The sequence below is a fragment of the Kryptolebias marmoratus genome, linkage group LG17 (genome assembly GCF_001649575.2).
Source record: "Kryptolebias marmoratus isolate JLee-2015 linkage group LG17, ASM164957v2, whole genome shotgun sequence".
NCBI lineage: Eukaryota > Metazoa > Chordata > Actinopteri > Cyprinodontiformes > Rivulidae > Kryptolebias > Kryptolebias marmoratus.
This window is the reverse complement of record NC_051446.1, coordinates 10,034,819-10,053,659: the sequence shown is the minus strand read 5'-3', so window position 1 is coordinate 10,053,659 and position 18,841 is coordinate 10,034,819. Positions and strand designations below refer to the sequence as shown.

Below are 18,841 nucleotides of genomic sequence, written 5' to 3'. Positions count from 1 at the left end.
ATTTAAACAGAAGCAAACAAGCCAACAGCATAATTAGATTAGGAAATACAGCCAGCCATACTGAAGAATCAAAATGTTTCAATTAGATCCAAGTAGGCAAATAAAAAGGTTTGAGATGTTATCTTGCTGTTGGGTAGTAAAATGTAGTAAATAGCTGTCTTACAAGTCACTACATGTTTTAGCAGTTGATGTAAAGGCTGACATATGAGCCCTAGATATATTTGGAATTGTGAGATAGTAGTAATAAATCACTTGGTGTCACATTGTTTATTGTTAATTAGCAGCATGACGTAGCAAATGATGCTGGGGAGGCTGTTGCTAATGGCAACACTGGCGATGACAGATGACAGGTGGGAATTGAGGCTGTCAGAGATGTGGGTCTGTGTGTGTGTGTGTGTGTGTGGTTTCGTGTGTTAATTAAGTAGGGAGGCTTGTGTTTGTGTGAGAGAGCACGTACACACTGAAGGGTGACACATGACCCAGAAACTAACAGCTGGATCTTTACATTTATTTATTTGGTGATAAATAACAAACCTCATAAAATAGGTAAAAGCACCCAAGCCTGAATGGTAGTGCAGATGGTTAGGAAGAAATGTGAAATGGCACTTTCTCCCTAATTGATAGTAAAGAGACATGTAATTGTTTCATCAAACTTTTGCAAGTCTGGCTTTTTATTGCCCTCTACTGAAGTCAAAGGAGGGTGGTGTTTTTGCTCCTGTCTGTGTGTGTGTTCCTGGTTTGTGTTACCTTTTTAGGACCTTTTCTGGTATTCTTTTCTGGGATCAGTCCAAATTAAGATGGCTACTTAGCCAAGGGATAAATGGGTATATTGGTCATGTTTACATATATTGAGCTAAAAGTTGCTGGGGTAGTAGCTGAGAGTAATTCACAACACATATTTTGAGCGCTACACATGACATATTGTATTTGCTTAAAATTTTGGTATTATGTGTTAGAGTCAACCCTGCCTATCTGTTATCAATCTTTTTCGGAAAACACTTGACAGATTTTAGTAAAACTCTCAGAAAGTACCTGCTGGATTAACATCTGCAACAGATACAGTATAATTCATGTAAATTTACGGGTTTAAAGCTTCATTTAGTGGTAGTTGAAAGTTATCCTCAACATATACTACAAGTGCTGACAGATCTCACAGTACTACATGATATGGCGCATACCATTTACAAGGTTTTGACAAAAATGGATATAAATGGACATATATTAAGATGAGCTCTGGCCTAAAAGGTGCCAGGTGATATGCATTCCTTCAAGGAATGCTAGTCCTTTAATTTTAATAAGTGATGTCCCTGAAAAGTGTTTTTATTTTTCTCATAAGTGCATCACGTTTTACCTTTTAAAAGCTGTGCAAAGTTTAAAAGTTTATAAGGTTCCCAATGTTTACCTCACCTATTTGCTTAGTTTTTTTTTTTTTGTATTTTGCTCCAAGTCACTGGCTCCTCTTGAGAACTCAGTTTTAAAAAGCCATACCAAATGCAATCGATCATTCCTGTCAGCTTTGTCATCTCAAAAGGCTTTTTAATCCGCTCTCACCAGCAGACGCTGCCTGCTTTTCAGATCAATACTCACCAAACTCCATTTGCATATCACTAAAATGAATGCATCAATCAGCTACAAGTCAAAATCCGACTCATTATTTTCATGCTGAATGTTTTTTAACAATGAAAAACTGTGAAAGTCATCATTGTGCAGATTACTGCACCACAATGGGTGTCTTCTGATCCATGATTCAACTTTACCAGATGGGCACCGATGACTAGTTCATTGTCAGTCTGAACTCCTTTTATTCAGACCATTTCATTTGCTGAAAACACTATCTAGTCAGGTTTAGAGGGCAACCAATTTTTTTCTTAAACAATCTCAATGTAAGTTAAAAAGGCAGATCAAAACCTTTTGTCTGTTAAATCACTGGACGGCACAAAGCAATAACATTAGTATCTGATATCATCAGTTTTCAGTCGGTTCTTTTGGTTTTTGAAGTCATTTTTTTTAAGATTCATTTCAAAAGTTCCATAGACTATTTTAGAGTTGGAAAAAAACTAAAACAAAACACATCTCAACATCATCTAAAATGGTCTGACATCTAGGCTAACATCTGGCTAAATTTGATCAAAAAGCTATGTTTTTAAAACATCTAAACTTAGTTGTAGTTTTTAAATAGATGCTTTCATTTAGATGAGATTGGGAGGAAACTTTTTTTTCTCATCAATGTTTTTGGAGAGAAAGATGAAGAAATAAGTTATTTAACATTTTTTGTATTCTCACTTACTTGTCTTTCACTCTTCAGTTTTAAGTCCTAATAGTTAATAATAAAAGTACTTTTATCATTTGTGTATTCATTAACCACATAACATAAATGTGGTATATTTAGTGAGTATTGTTAAGATTTGTTTTCACTCCTGTTTAGAAAAAAAAATGACAATGATAGGTTCATACCTCACATTATGAGAAAACTGTCAAACAGCAGTAATGTGTTCCACTTCATTTGGATTAATGCCACAACTGTTGTTGACAAAAAGAGAGCGAGGACTGTGCAGTTGAAGCGAAACACAGTGGAGGATGAGGGTGATTACTGATGTGCGCTGGAGTGTGGAGAAGGGATTATTCAGGGTCAGCAATGCCATTAACAGAGAGCGGGATAAGGTGGACTCGCAAGTTTGGAAAAGAGAAAAACACAGTCAGCACCGACAGTCGGGATGATGCAGATCTGTGTCTGACGAACTTCGCTGCAGGCAGGAGAAGAGAGGCTGTGGGTAGGAGTCTCAGGCCGAAAAAGACGGAAGTGTTTATTTGCCAAAAAAAACTAAAAAGTTTCTCAAGATATTTTGAAGTGTGTCAATTCAGCTACTGCATAAAATACCTCAACTTTATTCTCTAAAGGGCAATGGTAATTTTGGAACTTACATTTGTGTCATCTGGGGCACAGCAACTTCTTCAAGTTAAAAAAGGTTTAAAACGACAGCTGGACCTCTTTTCTTGTTTTTTTCTTGGTTCTTGTCTCAAAATTTCCGCCTGGATTTCTTTGCTTATTTGAACTTTAAAAAGGGCCGGCCATAAAATATCCTGTGAGTAAATACTTTTGCCCGTTTTTCTATAATACTTGGAACTTTCAATATCTAGCAGTTATTTGTAATTTAGTACATATTGTAAAAATTTTAAAACAGAGAAAAACAAAGAACACAATTTGGTTTTAGAGTTTTAGTGAACAAAAAAAAACCCCAGTGCAGCTATACATGAGGAATAATTTTGCAGGTAATATAGACATTTGAACACTATAAAAATGTTACTGTTAATATTTATTAGAGTCTTTGTTTCTCAAAATTTAAAATCAGTCCAATAATGAAAACTGTGTATAGGCCATATATTCCCATACTGAAATGGCCGGTAGGACACTAGGGCTGCGTTTTGGAGTGAACCTCAGTGGTTAAGGGATTCTATCATCAGGCTCTGCCTCAGTCCTCCATCTTGGATGATGTGGGCAACTTCTGTCTCCCACAGCATCACCTCCAGCCTCCACATGGCCTCTCCCTCTCCTAGGTCTCCCACCTGAGGATGGCTGCTCCTCATCATAAGACAAACTGAAAGTAGGGAAGAAAAATATTCTGCTGGTTATACACACTAACAAGGCACGGTTCACTGTGCAAACATATACATGGAAACACGACTTGGTACAATGTAATAAAAAAGTTGAACATGCAATATTCTGTTGTGCACAATGTGTGCATGATTTACCCATACAAACTACGAATACACATACATTGTACAATCTTACTGACTCAGCACACTGTTCTAAAAAAAACTCACCACACAAAACAACCATCAAGTTACACATACAATACTGCATACAAAAAAAAAATCTAGACACTATTTTTACTATTGAGATTTATTCTGGTGAATGGAGCTCTCATCTCATTTGAAATTCAGTCCATCTGACATGACCTTTCTTCACAAGAAGTTGCTCCTTCAACTTCTCCCTTTGGTCTCAAACCATCTTTCAATCTCAGCCATGGTTTTATCACCCTTGAGGACCATCTTCTCTCTGATCCATTTCTACACTCCATCGCTGTTTATTTTATTTTATTTATTTTTTCCACCACTCTATGCGCCACGTCTGTGTAGGAGGAAGGCTACAAAGGTGCTGTTTCGCAGGTTTCCTGCAACAGCATGAGGGAGGTTGCCATAATAACCTCATACTGGCTGTAAAGTGCAACGTGTCAGCTTTCAGAAACGGTTGGAATTTTTCTGATGGCACAAACTGTCACATAATTATGGTGATGCAAAGTGAGCTTGCTGTCAGTGGTGTGCTCTTCTTAAAAGGGTTAAAGATGTTTTGCTTCTCATCCAAAGAGTTTTCTCAGCTCAGACTGGAATATGCAGAGTTGCAAAGCTTTGACCTGCATGAGATGCTCCATTGATACAAGTTAAATTTACATACAGATTAATCCCACTCCCCACCCTTCTGGGGGTTCTTAGTGGTCTTTCCTTATGAGAAGAGTTTTGGTTGGTTTGGTTTCAGGTCTCCAGAAGTTACAAAGCTGCTTTTGGATCTGATTCCCAGTCAGTTTCACATCAATTCACACCATCATACGTCTGCCCAAAACCCTTCTCATAAAGACCAGGCTGGCAAAAACCATTTACAACTCCACATTTAGACACTGATCAAATGTTGATGTTTTCAATATCAAATTTAACCACAACACATTAGCAGTGTTAGGCACTGATGTCTGTTTGACAAATTATCACAGAGCCTTATTTTGACTTACAAAACAAACAAATGTGTTTAAAACTTACCACCACAGGCTGCAGGTCTGCGTCTCTCTGAGCTAACAGAGCTAACAGCAACATAAAGCAGCTTCCTTCCTTTAACTTGAAGCCAGAATGTCTCTTAAACATGGCCAGGAGTTCCAGGGGTTTGTCATTATTATAGTAATTAGGGTGCTTCAATACTTATGTATTGGCACTCTTACCAAATACCTGAGGAGTAACAGCAACCAGGTGTAACAGAATATTTAAAACTAGATGCACCCACCCAAATTGTGCGATCTGGACCATAATCTGGATTACCACCAGACATTGTTTTTTGGGACAACCCCAACATTTCCTGAAAATTTCATCTATAAGTGTTCATTAGTTTTTACCTGATCTTTGCTAACAGACAGACAAACAAACCAATGGACACAACTAAAATCATAACTTCCTTGGTGGAGGTAACAAAAGGGTCACATGTAGGAGCAGAGAGAAGTTTTTAACAAAGGGGTTTTACGTGTGACCTTGACCTTTGACTCCATGAACCATGAAATCGTGGAGTTTAACATTCCTGTTATACAGTTGCAGAGTTAGAATATGGGCTGATATGTCACCTTGACCTTGAACTTTGACCAGATCACCATCAAAATGTATTCACTTGTTCCTTGTACCATGTTTGCTGTTTCCTGAAAATGTAATTTAAATTTGTTTATAGCTTTTTGAGTAATCTTTTACACAGGCAGACAGACACACACACACACACACACACACAACCGAAAACATTTGTAAAAATAAACATATAATATGTCAGTTGTTGGATTCAGAGTGTCTGTTTGTGTTCTGAGTGTATATGAGCTTTCCAAAGTCAGAGACTCCACTGGGAGAACACTAATCATGTCCCAAAAAGACTTCAACCAGACTGTCAATCAGAGTAACAGGTAGTAGGTGTTGGAAGGAGACTAGGAAATGTGCCATAACACGATATATATGTATGTTTGTGTGCAACAGGTTGACCCCCCCCCCCTATGTGTGTGTGATCATTGAAAGCAGACACAAAGTTTCACAAAGCTGCTCTCACAACAAACCACGTTTACCATAAATGCAATAGAAAATACAATCCTAAAATGTGGTAGGAATTTTTTTTTTACTTTAAAATCTTCCTAGTAAAGTATACAGATCTTGCCGATAAACTAAATGAAGTAAACACTGTCTGCTTCAATGAAATTCTAAGCGACAGTTGTATTCATCCCTGTCACATCAAGTTTTTTCTTAAGAAGAGCAAGTTTAAGCAGGTAAACCATTAATTCAGGAAAACCATTTAGAGTGAGAATCTTTTTCTTTCCCAAACTGTTTAAGTTATGTCCCATTACTAAAACTTACAAACATGCACTTTTTATTTTTGAGTGAACTATTTGGCTGAGAGAGACCCCTTGCTCGTCTTCAGAATGCTAAGGAGGAAACTGTGTGTGTTCTGTTTTTATTTCACAGAAAACACCTTGTCAACAATTTACCAGCTTTTCCACATGAATAAGCCCTGAAATGTACAGTTCACACCAGGTGTATGGACAGACCTTGGTAAGCAGAACCAAGTTGTCTTAGTTTTTGTGTAGAAGTGGACAAAAACGGCATTCGAGAAGTAGCTCAAAGCCAATTTGATGTCAGTGTTTGATGGTTTTGATTAGTCTTTCTAAGTGGAACTTTAATTGAAAAAAAACCTAGGTGTAGGTAAAAAAGGAAAGGGAGAAAATGTAATTATGTCTCAATTTCTGTAGCACCCTTCTTGCATAACCAAACTCTTTAAACTCAACAATAAAGTGACCCTTTAGGATGTCTAAAATGAGCGGAAGAGTAGCCAAACAAACAAACAATAAATACCAATAAAAAGCCTCTCAGTCATAGGTAGGAGGTCAAATACTGTTCTAATGTGTGCTGTACACTTCTTCCTCAAGCACATTCACCTCAACTACTTCCTTAACCTATGTAGGACCAACACAGTACACAAATCCATCTATATTTGCACTTGTGATTATAAAGATAAAGTTGTCTGCCTCGATTCCAGCCAGTAGAACTTAATAGCTTTTAGTGACCCACCTTCAGCCCTCTCAGCTTTACACCTGACCTTTGAGCATCCAAACAATGTGTCATTACACTCTCTGAATCGTCAAAGAGCAGTGTCTCCTGGTTGAAGCTTGCTGAACGGTGAAATGGGTTCAGTGAAACCATAAAGCTGCTCAAGCAGACCGTCTTCATTTTGTTTCGTCATCCAGATAATTCAAGTAGGAGAAAACTTAATGTAAGGCTTGAATGTCTATAGTCATTACATTCAATTACGTGCGATTTGGTACAGAAGTAGCCAGTGTTCGTGGTGTGAAGTCATTCAAAAACAGTTTTCTGTGAATGTGCTGCCCTGCAAACTAAAATTAAACTCAGGCAATTGGAATTTTTGAATACTTATGTCTGTTTTGTTTGCTTCATAATAGCGGGATCATTGTTATGCCTATAAAACGGCAATGCTGCTTTATTCAAGTGCTTTGATTGTATTGCTATTTGTGTTACTTGAACAAGTTCTTTATTTATTTTTTATATGGAGTACAATGTACTGCTGAGCAGCAACTTTAATAATATTTTTGGAAAAATATGCTCATTCATGAATACATTCCGAAGATTTGTGCTCAGATCACACCACAAGAAACTTCCATACTTCATACTTGAAAAATATTTATTACGTGGTTTCTTAATTTTGACTCGTTGTTCGTTAAAGTGTTTATAATAAATGTTAGCCCAATTCTAGATCTAATTCTGTTTATTTCACTCTTTAGTCCGAGTGAGAATATAACTGAACTCAGATATTTTTTCCTTAATAATATTATTTATTATTAATATTACCTAAGGAAAAGATTTGGCCTCTTCCTGTAGTGCCAGTATCAAGATATAGAAAACAGTAAAAACCGAAAGCGAAGATAACAGCTGCCTGGTTCGCTGATCTGAAAAAGAAATCTCTTAATGGTTCAAGTGACGGTCTAACCAGAACTCATAATATTTATGAATGCCTCTTTTCATATAGTTTATTCAGTCAAGCTAAACTAAAAAGTAGCTTGCAGTGAACTGGAGAAATAAAAGTTTTTTTGACAGCATTTTCAAGGACAAACACTCTTGCACCACTCTGTGGGTGTGTGCCACGTGGCTAGATTTCTTGTGAATGCAGCCAAAGCAAAAGCTTCAGTCTGCCTGCTTACTACAGTGGAAACTGTATAAACTGAGCTTCAGTTATTTCAGTACTAGTGAATGACATTCAAGTGTAAAAGTACAAGTAAACACAAACTGTGGTCGTGGGGATGAAAGGTGCGACAATTCAGCCAGACAATTGAAAAAAGAGAAGCTATTTTGAATATAAATTTTGAAAATATTAACACCGAACTAAGAATCAAGAACCTAAATGATGTTGAGTGTTATTTATTCATGTTTCAAGACGAATACTTAGTCCAGAATAAAACAGAACAATAAAATATTCATACAGAAGGTTGTAAGTCTTAAAATTAGCAATGTTAGTCATAAAGCCAACAAGAGTGAGCACTTATCTGTGAAGGCAATGGTAGCTCAGGAGGTGTTACTGCATAGACTTACCAGAGCAACAGTACAAGGACTGTATTTAAAGGAAGCTTATTTTTCTCCCAAAATATCCTGTAAAGCCAGATTACTTTCCTGAATCCATGTAGATCACTTTTAATAAGATGCAAGGCCAAGACTCTACGACAACAAGAGCTACTCTCAAAGCATGAGTCTGCTGACAGTCTCTTGTGCAGTCACGATCTAGCCAACAACAAAAAGGACCCTGCTAACATGTATTATTTGTTTATCAAAGGCTGACACATCCCATTGCTCTGTGCTGTACAGCTCCATTGTTGTCCACAAGCCATTAAAATCCAATAAACGAAACAAGTCCACTGTTCAGCTCTCAGCGGGCTGACACCTGCTGCCTGCAATAACTCTGCTGTCTTTCCACACTGAAAGTCTTTACCGCCGTACACTGATATATGGCCTGTTTTTATCAACCTGACATTAAATATAATGTCAGTTGCTGCATTAAATTATTATTATTGCATTAATTTTAAGTTAATTTTACTGATTTATGATGACCATCAAATTTATGACCCGCTTTCCTGTCTGTCAAACCATAGTTGAATCATTAGTGAAATTTCCAAGTGTCTTAAAGTGTCCCCAGAAACCTTTTGCAGGAGTCCATAAAGACTTCCTAAGGTAGAACCATCCGGCAAAACACAACTCTTGATTCATCTGAGGTGAGACATGTGTCTTCACACTCTTCAGAAATAAACTGTTGCTGCTTTATGCTGCTTAAGACGAAAGTGCAAATTTCTTTCAAAGGTAGACAAGGTGGCTTTTATTTCTCGTCTTGTCACGTAGCACTTCTGCCAATACTGTTGGAGTCCCTGGTCCAACATTCGGAGTTCACCAGGAACCTTTACCCAATGGACCTTTAATTTGTTATTCAGACAGAAATTCATACCCTGTTCAGGCTGTAGCTGTTCTGAAATCTTAAAAAAAAAAAAAAAAAGGTCTTAAAGAATAAGCAATATGGGACTCAGTGATAAGATCTACAGAGATGTCCTCGTTAGGTGCAACAGACTTGTCATGTGTAGGGCATGTCTCTCCAAAGTTTGATGTTAGGTAATGCCACCCTTATAAGTGAAATGACCTTCCAGCCAAGGGTAGACTGCTGGTGGCCTTGTCCTTTCTCCTGATAGGTTTTGGTATTGCCCACCTGTTGTGTGTGTGTTTGTTACTCTGTAGTGTTAGCAAACTATCTCATGAACCAGTGGATGAATTTTAATGAAACTTTCAATAAAGAATCTCTGGTTGTATTAAATTTTTGAAGTCAACCCCATTTAAGATGGCCACCACATCTAAGTGACCTAAGCAAACACAAAAATGGCTAAAGATATTGAGCTAAACTTTGGTTTGGTTGTTGCAGAGTGTCTTTCCCAACTCATACTTTGAGCACAACATCTTTGCTTAACACTTTGCCATTATCTATTGGAGTCAACACTTTGTCTATAAGTTCGCAAAACATTTCATGAACCGCAATTAGAATTAAAATTGACTAGCAAACTGGCTCAAGTATTATCTTTTTTTTTTTCGACTTACAGATAGAATGGACTGCAGTATAATTTGTAAACAAATTCACAATTACCAAAGTATTTGCAACATAGTGATGTGAATTCTCCGGAGTTTTTTATCAGTTTCACATTCAGGTAATATTTTGTTCATAAGAAAAGCCAGCGCTGAAGTTTGACTGGTGTATCTGTGCATCTCTTTGTAATACAGCTGTACAACTGACAGCAATAACAGTGGAAGTACACTTTTGGGATTGTATTCATTCTATTGTTTTTGATTGAGATGTTTACAGCTGCAAGGCATTTCTGTAGAATGTAAAGTGTTTTTTGGTTTCACTTTAAATTGAAGAATGGGAGATCCTTGTGGAAAACTGCCCTTGGTCTGCAGAAAGTAAATAAACTTTGTTTTATTTCTGCAAGTGTTCTAAAACTGTTTTATTACCCAGTAACTTTTTGATATACATTTTTAAAAACCCACATTTTATTCTTTATACTCACTTTTTTGCCATTCTTATTCCCATGTAAACAACTAAGTGGAATACATAAAAAAAGGATAAAATATGGCCTCTCTGTTTCAATCTCAATCCCTTTTTCAGAACTTAGGCTGTTGATTTCGACTGTGCTGGTCAGAGTTTGTATTATAAGTATTCACATAATAGAAGGACATCAACTAAAGTATGCAGGGGAAACTTACTGTGGTGGTTTAAACTAAGTTTTTTTTTAAAAAATAGATTAAAATACTATTTTTTTTCTAGTTAAATAGTTATAGCTTCAGTATAAAAATCTTACAAAAGGCAGTAAACACTACAAGGCCTTTTTATTTAACTACTAGTAAATACCAGTAACAGTGAGCAGAAAGCTTCAAATTTACAGTTTTTAATCAAGACAATATTTTTATTCATATATTTACACAAAAAGGTATGCTCCATATTCACACAAACACTACTCATCCTTTTATTTTTTTATTTTTTGAATTGCTTATCTTCCTAAATGATTTCAGTCTCAACACTTTTTAAAGTTTGATTTATTGTATTTCTCCAGTGTGTAGTTTCAGTTAAATTGATGAGGTTTTGACCCATTTCTAAATGTTCAGACTTGAATTGCTTCTTAATCTATTCAGCTGTTTATTTTACCAAGCGAACTAAAAACCAAGAGTTTTTCTTTATCCAGCCCCACATCTCTGCAGCCATCATTAAAGGGAAGCAGAGCCAGCAACGTGTTCAGGGTACGGACACACAGCCATTTGTTAGGGCTTAATGGTTTGGCAAGTTCAATTGAAGAGAAATGGACTTGGGGAGGGGGTGATTGGCCTTTGGAAACACTCACAGAGTGAAGGTGTAACCAGAGTCCCACCCCCCGTCCCCCAAGCAAAAGTTCAGATCATTTGACCTTTACAGGCCATATAATTCCTATTTACTGCCGCCTACAAGGCAAAAGTGAGACACTTGGATCGCTCTTATAGTGGTCAATTGCTCATGTTCAAGAATTTATTGAAAAGAGACAAATGGAGGATTGAACAGAGGAGGGGCACTCATTTACTTTCAATCTATGTCCAAGTCATACATGAGTTATTTACTTTATAGCTGCACAGAGTGTTGGTAACCAAATGTAATGTCCAAAACTTGTTTCTGCTGACAGACACCAGAAATTATCAAATTCTATAGGGTTAAAACACAAATTTGATAAAATTTGTACCCTGTCAAGTGTTTTTAATATAAAACTTTAAATTGTCATGATTCTCTACTCAATATTTTGCCTTTATTAATTAAACATTAACTTTAAAAATACATTAAGACAGAGGCTTATCACCACAACTGTTAAATAAAAGCAGATTAAGTTGGGGGTTTTTGAGAATTTTGACAAAGTTTTGAAGAAACTCGGAGTAAACTTTTAATTAATTTTGTAAGAAATAACGAGACAGATGTTCTAACACAAAATAACTGCATGGACGACCTTTAGATAAATTAAAAAGTGAAAACAACAGGATTTGTCGTGCATAAGGATAGTGTCAGGAAGATGAACGCAAGAAGGAAAACACGGAACAGTTCACAAGGCAGACAGGAAACAGATGGAGACAGGGCTGTAAATATTCTCAGGACTGATTAGAAAACCTGATACAAGTGAAAACCAATGTGGGTGATGCAGGAGGTCAACAAGGTTAATGAAGCAAAATCCAAAAAGACACAAAGACTGAGTCAGAGAAATTAAGAAACTAATACAGAGTGCACTGATAGACAGAGGAGGGCTAAGACAAGAGTCCATAGAAGACCATGAGCAGTGTGGTCAGCTAAAGTGAAAAAAGAGAAATTCAGATAAGAAACTAATTATTTAGCCTGTGCAGTTTACACGCAAGAATCGTGATCTGTTTTTATCCCTCCTGCTGGACAGCAAGCTTTCTTTATTTTGTTCTCTTCTTTCTGTATTCTTTTGATGCGTGATTCATGTTAACATCAGAAATATTTTTCCTAAAATCAACAAAATGGTTGTCTCAACATTACGTTGTACGAATCATTAGAGAAACAAACCAAACCTGTACTCTCAATGCTTTTGAAGCTTTCCGGTTGAAGGACGACCACCCTACCCACTGGGCCAAGCTGCATCCACACATCAAGAGGAAGTCCAATTACTGACAAAGTTTTAGTCATGGTCTTAGGTTCCCAGTTGGCAAAGCTCCTGTCTGCTGCTCCTCCTGGGGACTCTTGTGCAGAACCCGCCCTCCCGTCGCCCATGTATTTTCTCTTTCTGCCCCAACAAAACAATGGATTGTTCTTGCAATATAATCACCATCCGTCTTCTATCACTTAGCCATAGTCAAGTTGTGGAGGCAAGAGGTCCAGGAGAGAAACCCAGACATCCCTCTCCCAACACTGTCCAGCTCTTATTGTTGGAACCCAAGGTGTTCCCAGGCCAGAGAGGATACATAATCCCTCCAGGGAGTTCTTGGTCTGCCCCGAGGTCTCTTCTCAGTGGGGCAATCCCAGAAAACATCTAAAGGGAGGCGTCCAGGAAGCATCCTAATCAGATGCCGGAGCCACCTCAACTGACTCTTTTTGATACGAAGGAGCAGTGGCTACTCCAAGCTTCCTCTGGATGATGGAGCTCCTCACCTTGTCTCTAAGGATGAGCCTGGCCACCCTATGAAGGACGCTCATTTGCTTGTATCCGTATACCTGCGAATCACTCTGTTGCCCAAATCAGTCTCTAGTCTCAGCCCAGATGCCAACCAACCCAACATGCCTCCACACATCTTTGACAGACTCTGCCTTCACCTTAAAACCACGAGGTCTTGGCAGCCAGCTTCATTGGCTCAGTGGGGTTTGACTAGTGGATCTCTAGACCAAAACCGTGAAACTCAATCTCTGGTGTGCTGCAACGATGTTACCGCGGCTAATACCTATACGATCATTTATGTGTACTAACCTGTGCATATTGCTGTACTGAATACATGGCTTTTTTTTACTGTCCATCATGACAAAGTCAGCATTTGTTATGATGTCACTGCACAACTTCTTGTAACACTCATGCTTATTTAAATAACTGGACCTAAATATGGAACAGGATTTTCATTTAAGGTGTGTTTGATGAATTAATAAATGGCTGACAAATAATATTGATATAGATACAAACTCTGTAGAGTACATAACTCCTTTTTTGGCATCACGTTTCATGAGTAAAGCAGAGGGATCTGTTAGAAAACACTTCTTAGAACATCTTCAGCTTTCATGATTGCTGAGGTCGCCCCCCTGCTGGAATGACTTCCATCATAATCAGCTTCTTACCATGACACAAACAATATTCATGTATGTCATGGTATGATGAGGTATTTCTACATTATTTAGGACTTACTCATGTCAAGTAAATGGAATTTGTTTGTGTGTGTAACTTCCAGCAGAAGCCTAATGCAAATCAGATAGTTGTGAAAACAATAACAGCTATTATAATGCAAATACAGAACTAAACTTCCTTCATTTCTGTGTTCATGTTATTTATTTTATTTTATTTTTTTAGAAAATTATAGCTCTTCCACATCGATGCTATAAATATATATTTAACAACGTCCCTCCTAATCAGAGCCAGAAGAGGCTTCTGATCTAATCTGTAATCCTCTTTGTAACATTTATATTGTTATTTTGTTGATTGTTTGCTATGGGGCTGCGCTTCACAGCAAGTTTGCAGTGCTTAAACCAAAATGAAGTGATTGGAAGACAAGTTCATTGTCACGCTTGCTAGAAAATTTGAAGCTTTTGTGAGTGTTACAGAGTACTTAATAAAACTGATTATTTTAATTTTTAGTGTCTTTAATGAAAGCACCTTTTGACACATTTCCCCATAAAATGAAGGGTCCTCTTTAAGGCTCTTTTATGTGAATTTGCTCAGCTGATGATGTAGTCTCACTGAGGACTAACAAAGCTTTAATCAAAGCCATTTGTGGCTATTGTCACTCTGAAAAAAGTTTTTTTTTAAAGTTAACTCACAATCCCTTCCCTTCAACCACAAGGTGCATTTAATGTTCAGAGCTCATCTGAATGAAACACGCTCATAAGTCAAATAAAAGGCAATTTTCATTTCTTTGCTGAACGGCTTTTCTGAAAGGCAGAGTCAAACCCTGCTGTTGCAAAAACCTTTCCATCACAAAGGTTTGCATTGCTGAGTCATGCCTTACACCTTTGGGACTGTGGTCCTTGCTGCTATTGCTGCAAAACATTAGCATGTCCTGATGGGCTTTTTGTATCTCTACAATTGAGCATTAAGGGTGTGAAGACACGACAGAATGAACAGCAAAGGCGGATGTCAACAAAAACTCTAAATCAGTTCTAATGTTTTTACAGTATATCTGCTGAATGTGTGTAAACAACGTTTGACAATAGATATATATTTTTATACATTTTAAATTCAAGATGCATCTAATTCCATTCACAAAAAAAACTTCCTTGTTCTCTAACATCAGTATTTCACTGGGCTGCCACTGCTGGAAACTAGTTGGCAGTTCAAATTTGCTCACTGAATTCGTAGTGTTTCTGACTAAGTGGTTAGCGAACCATGCAGGAGAGGTTTGCATGGCTAATTTCTGAAAATCATGGGCTATTTACATGTGCACGGCTTACAAAACTTGCACATTTTTCTTTTGTTGCCACCTTGGGTACAAAGCGCCCCCACGTTTATGATTTAAACTACTGGAGTACACTTTTGAAATACAGATTTCAGATTTCAAGCATTTTGTAAAAATAAATATTATTTATCGTCTTTGTGATTTTTAGATCTGGACATTTATGGCTTTAGCCTTGCATGTTTTCTGTCTGAGCAGAACTCCTATATATGTGTCAAAATACATAATAATAGCTTTCTAGATATACAGAAACCAAATTAAAAAAGGGTTTGAGACAAGTTTATGGTGCTTGCAAACAAATGGAGAAGAGTTCAAAATCCCTGTGGCCACTCTGTGACATTTTGGAGAGGAACTTTGTAGCACAAAGTTTTTGAACCTCTTTAAAAGTCATGCAATAAGACTGCAAGCCTCTGCACCTCATGCAAGAAAACTGAACCCCCTACAAATGCAGTCCAGTTAAATACTGGCTTTAGTCAATCCAATAAGCACTTAAATGATTTCTTACTCAGAAAGAAGTGCTTTCTTTTGTACTGAGCTTATTACTGACATATTACCATTTCACCAGTAACCACATCATTACGTTTGCTGATGACACTATTGTTTTGGGACTTATTACCATCAATAATGAGTCGGCATACAGAAAAAAGGTAAAGCTACCTGCTGCACAGCACATAATCTCATCCTCATCCCTACCAAAAATCAAGGAGATGGTAATAGACTTTAAAAGATCTGACCACCAGTACCATCTCCTACTGACCATCAATAACTCAATAACTCATGTGACGGACATCTCCTTGGCAACATTTCTCGCAACATGGCCGATGAGCTCAGTGTAGTGATTCTGTTTGGGTTCAACAAAACATTTCAAACAAATCCCCAACTGCTGCAATTTGTCTTCCATATTCTCTGAGATGCAGCTGAAAGCCTTTTGTTTTTTTAAGAAGAAATGTGCTTTTTGAAGGCGAAACTGGCTGTTATCGCCCCAGTTTGCTTTTGTTTAGGACACTTGTTAGAAAAAGTAAAAGAAAAAAGAAACACTTGTTGAATGTTTCGGCTTTGTTACGAATTCTCTTCGCGGCACAAAGAAGCAGCAGGGGTGGGTTAGCTTCAACCCCCATGTTGCCTCAATCTATTCAGAAATCGCACCGATGCATGGATGAAGTTTTGGCCTGAGGTGTCTTGTGAAAGAGCCTATAGGCTGAAGTAGGTGAATCATTGGTAGACAAGATGTTTACTACTATGTGCAAAAGTTCCAGCTGTTTAGGAAGCAAACCTCAGTGACGATGAGAACTCCTTACTGAAACCAGTAAAGTTTTGGGGTATATCTATGTTCCTCACTTTTTCCTGAGCTTTTTCCAAGTATTTTCTGTATGTGATGGTAAGAAACAAACCAAAAAAGTTTAAGAGAGAAGTTCTAACCCCATTTACTGTCCACACTTCTGCCCAAACTCTGCATGAAGTGGGTTTGCTCGAGTCTAATAGTCATTGTTGGTGGCAGCTGGCAGTGTGCAGGCTTTCAGGCATTGTTCCACCATCTGACATGTGCTCCTGTTGGGAGTAAACCGAACGCTCTAATTTGAAGCATGCTGAAACCCTTTGGGCATTTTCTAACCTTTATTTCGGAGAGGCTTCACTCAGAGGAGACCTTTCATATAAGATCTCTCATATGAGCACAATTGTATAATTTCACACCTTTAAAACAGCCTAGTGGAAACTATCATCTTTTTTGATACGTAATTAAGTAATGCGTTCATTGTAAAAAAAAAAAGTAAGATTTATAGTTCAAGTTGCCTCTAATTGAAAGACAGTTGTCATGCCTGGGCTGTTAGTCACATGTTGCTGTCAAGCAGTCCACTGTTTATTTTGGCATTACTTAGTTTTCTTTATTTATCTCTCTTTGTCACAGATAAAATTGAGAATGGAGATGTCTACCAGAGGAGAAGAGGACCTCATTCGGGCCACACTGATGGATATGAAGCAGAAAGCAAACAACAGGAAGACGTTGTCCAGACAGGCAGCAGTTGGCGTCGGATTCTTCTCCTCATCTTAGCCATCACCATCCATAACATCCCAGGTGAGAATGAGCCACTGGGAATAAAAGTTTGCAATTAATGATATGGTTGAATTGTCGAAATGGTTTCCTTCTCTGGTTTAACAGTGGCGTTGTCCTATATCTGTGCAGTGTTCTGCAATGGCTTGTTGTTACATAGATTAATCGTCAACCATTTTTTTAACAGTTTGAATGTATTTATTTTAATTCATAAAAGGAGAAAAAGTAAAGCAATTTTTATTTGTTTAATGAGTAACCTATAAACACAGCACTTTTTGTTTTTCATGAGCTGAACTCAAATCTAAGACTCATTCTACATACACAATAGGCCTTTTTATCTCAAATATTGTTCACAAATGTGTGTAAATCTTTATTAGTGAGCGCCTTTCCTTTGCCGAGATAATCCATCCACCTCACAGGTGTGGCATATCAAGATGCTGATTAGACAGCAAATGTGCAGTTTACTTTTACTCTAATGAGTGGTCCAACAGGGTCAGAAACCAGTCAGTATCTGGTGTGACCACCATTTCCCTCATTCATAGCAACATCTCCTTCAAAAAAAGTTGATCAGGTTGTTGATTGTGGACTGTGGAATGTTGGTCCACTCCTCTTCAATGGCTGTGCGAAGTTGCTGGATATTGTCAGGAACTAGAACACACTGTCATATACTGATCGTATTAAGCTGAACACAAAAGCAAAGCAAAACTTCATCCTGTTCAGTCATTTCCAACTAACCGGACTGACCATCAGACTAACCGTCAGTGAAGATTGGTTTTCAATATTTTTCTTTCTTTCTGTGACCTCCAAATGTCTGACAATGTAGAGTAGACCATATAATTCAATAAAAAAAGCCAAAGGGAAACAATTAACCACAAGCCCACAAGCCCGTCGACACAAAAAGCACCCATTTACCTTGAATTGACTTTAGTGCTGATGTGGGCCTTTTAAAGCTCAGTTAGTTATATAAAAACCAATAGTGTTGACTTGATTTTCCACGTTCTTGATAGACTTCCTCCCTTGTGTGATCTCTCATATTTACAGCTCCATTTGTTCCAGTACTGTTGAGAGCTGTAAGTTCTACCTGAGGAGCCATTTTATTTCTTTTATTACAGCACTTACCCCTGTTTTATTAAACCACTTCTAGTGTGTAAATAAACTCAATTGATTTGCTGCATGCTTGCATTATATTTCAACACCCTGTGCCAAGAGTTAAATGAACCACTGTGTGATTACAGCTATGTCTCTGTGTGTAATTGCAGTTATCTCAAATAAGCAAATGTTACTCAAACATGTCCCCCAAAACCATAATTTATTAGCAAAAGGGCATTTTGTATTTTAAGAAAAGAAAAGGAAACAGCACAAGTCCTTATGAATAAGTGTCCACACCCCTTGTTTTTTACCCGTTGCTATCAGAGTTAAAATTGTTTGTGGCACTGTTATTTTAGACTGTCAATGTGACAATCATCTCCTAGCACTGGGTTTCCTGGCTGACAACAGTGCAGGCGTAAGACTTTCAAATAAAATCCTGATGTAAGAGTGGTTGGAGAACTGAAAGCGAATACTTCAAGTCAGTTTTTTTATTAAGCCCGAGCAGCGACAGCGCTGCGAAGGCCTATTGTATTTCGTGGAATTCTTATTCTTCTTATTAGGCCCGAGCAGCGACAGCGCTGCGAAGGCCTATTGTATTTCGTGGAATTCTTATTATTATTCCTTTCCGCCCGAAATCGCAAATTTGGCGACCTTAACATATTCAAAAACTCACCAAACTTCACAGAAAGTTGTCCCCCG

General features: G+C 37.7%; 1 protein-coding gene across 5 annotated transcripts in view; it reads left to right on the top strand.

Annotated features, from left to right (window-relative positions):
• The window catches only part of LOC108235840 (zinc transporter ZIP11), a 151,645-nt gene that overhangs the window by 107,740 nt on the left and 25,064 nt on the right, over positions 1–18,841 (top strand). For all 5 annotated transcript variants that reach the window (XM_037980844.1, XM_017416091.3, XM_037980841.1 and 2 more), the window contains exon 6: positions 16,910–17,077. In XM_037980844.1, coding sequence (XP_037836772.1) covers positions 16,910–17,077 — 168 coding nt within the window. The remainder of the gene's footprint in view (positions 1–16,909; positions 17,078–18,841) is intronic.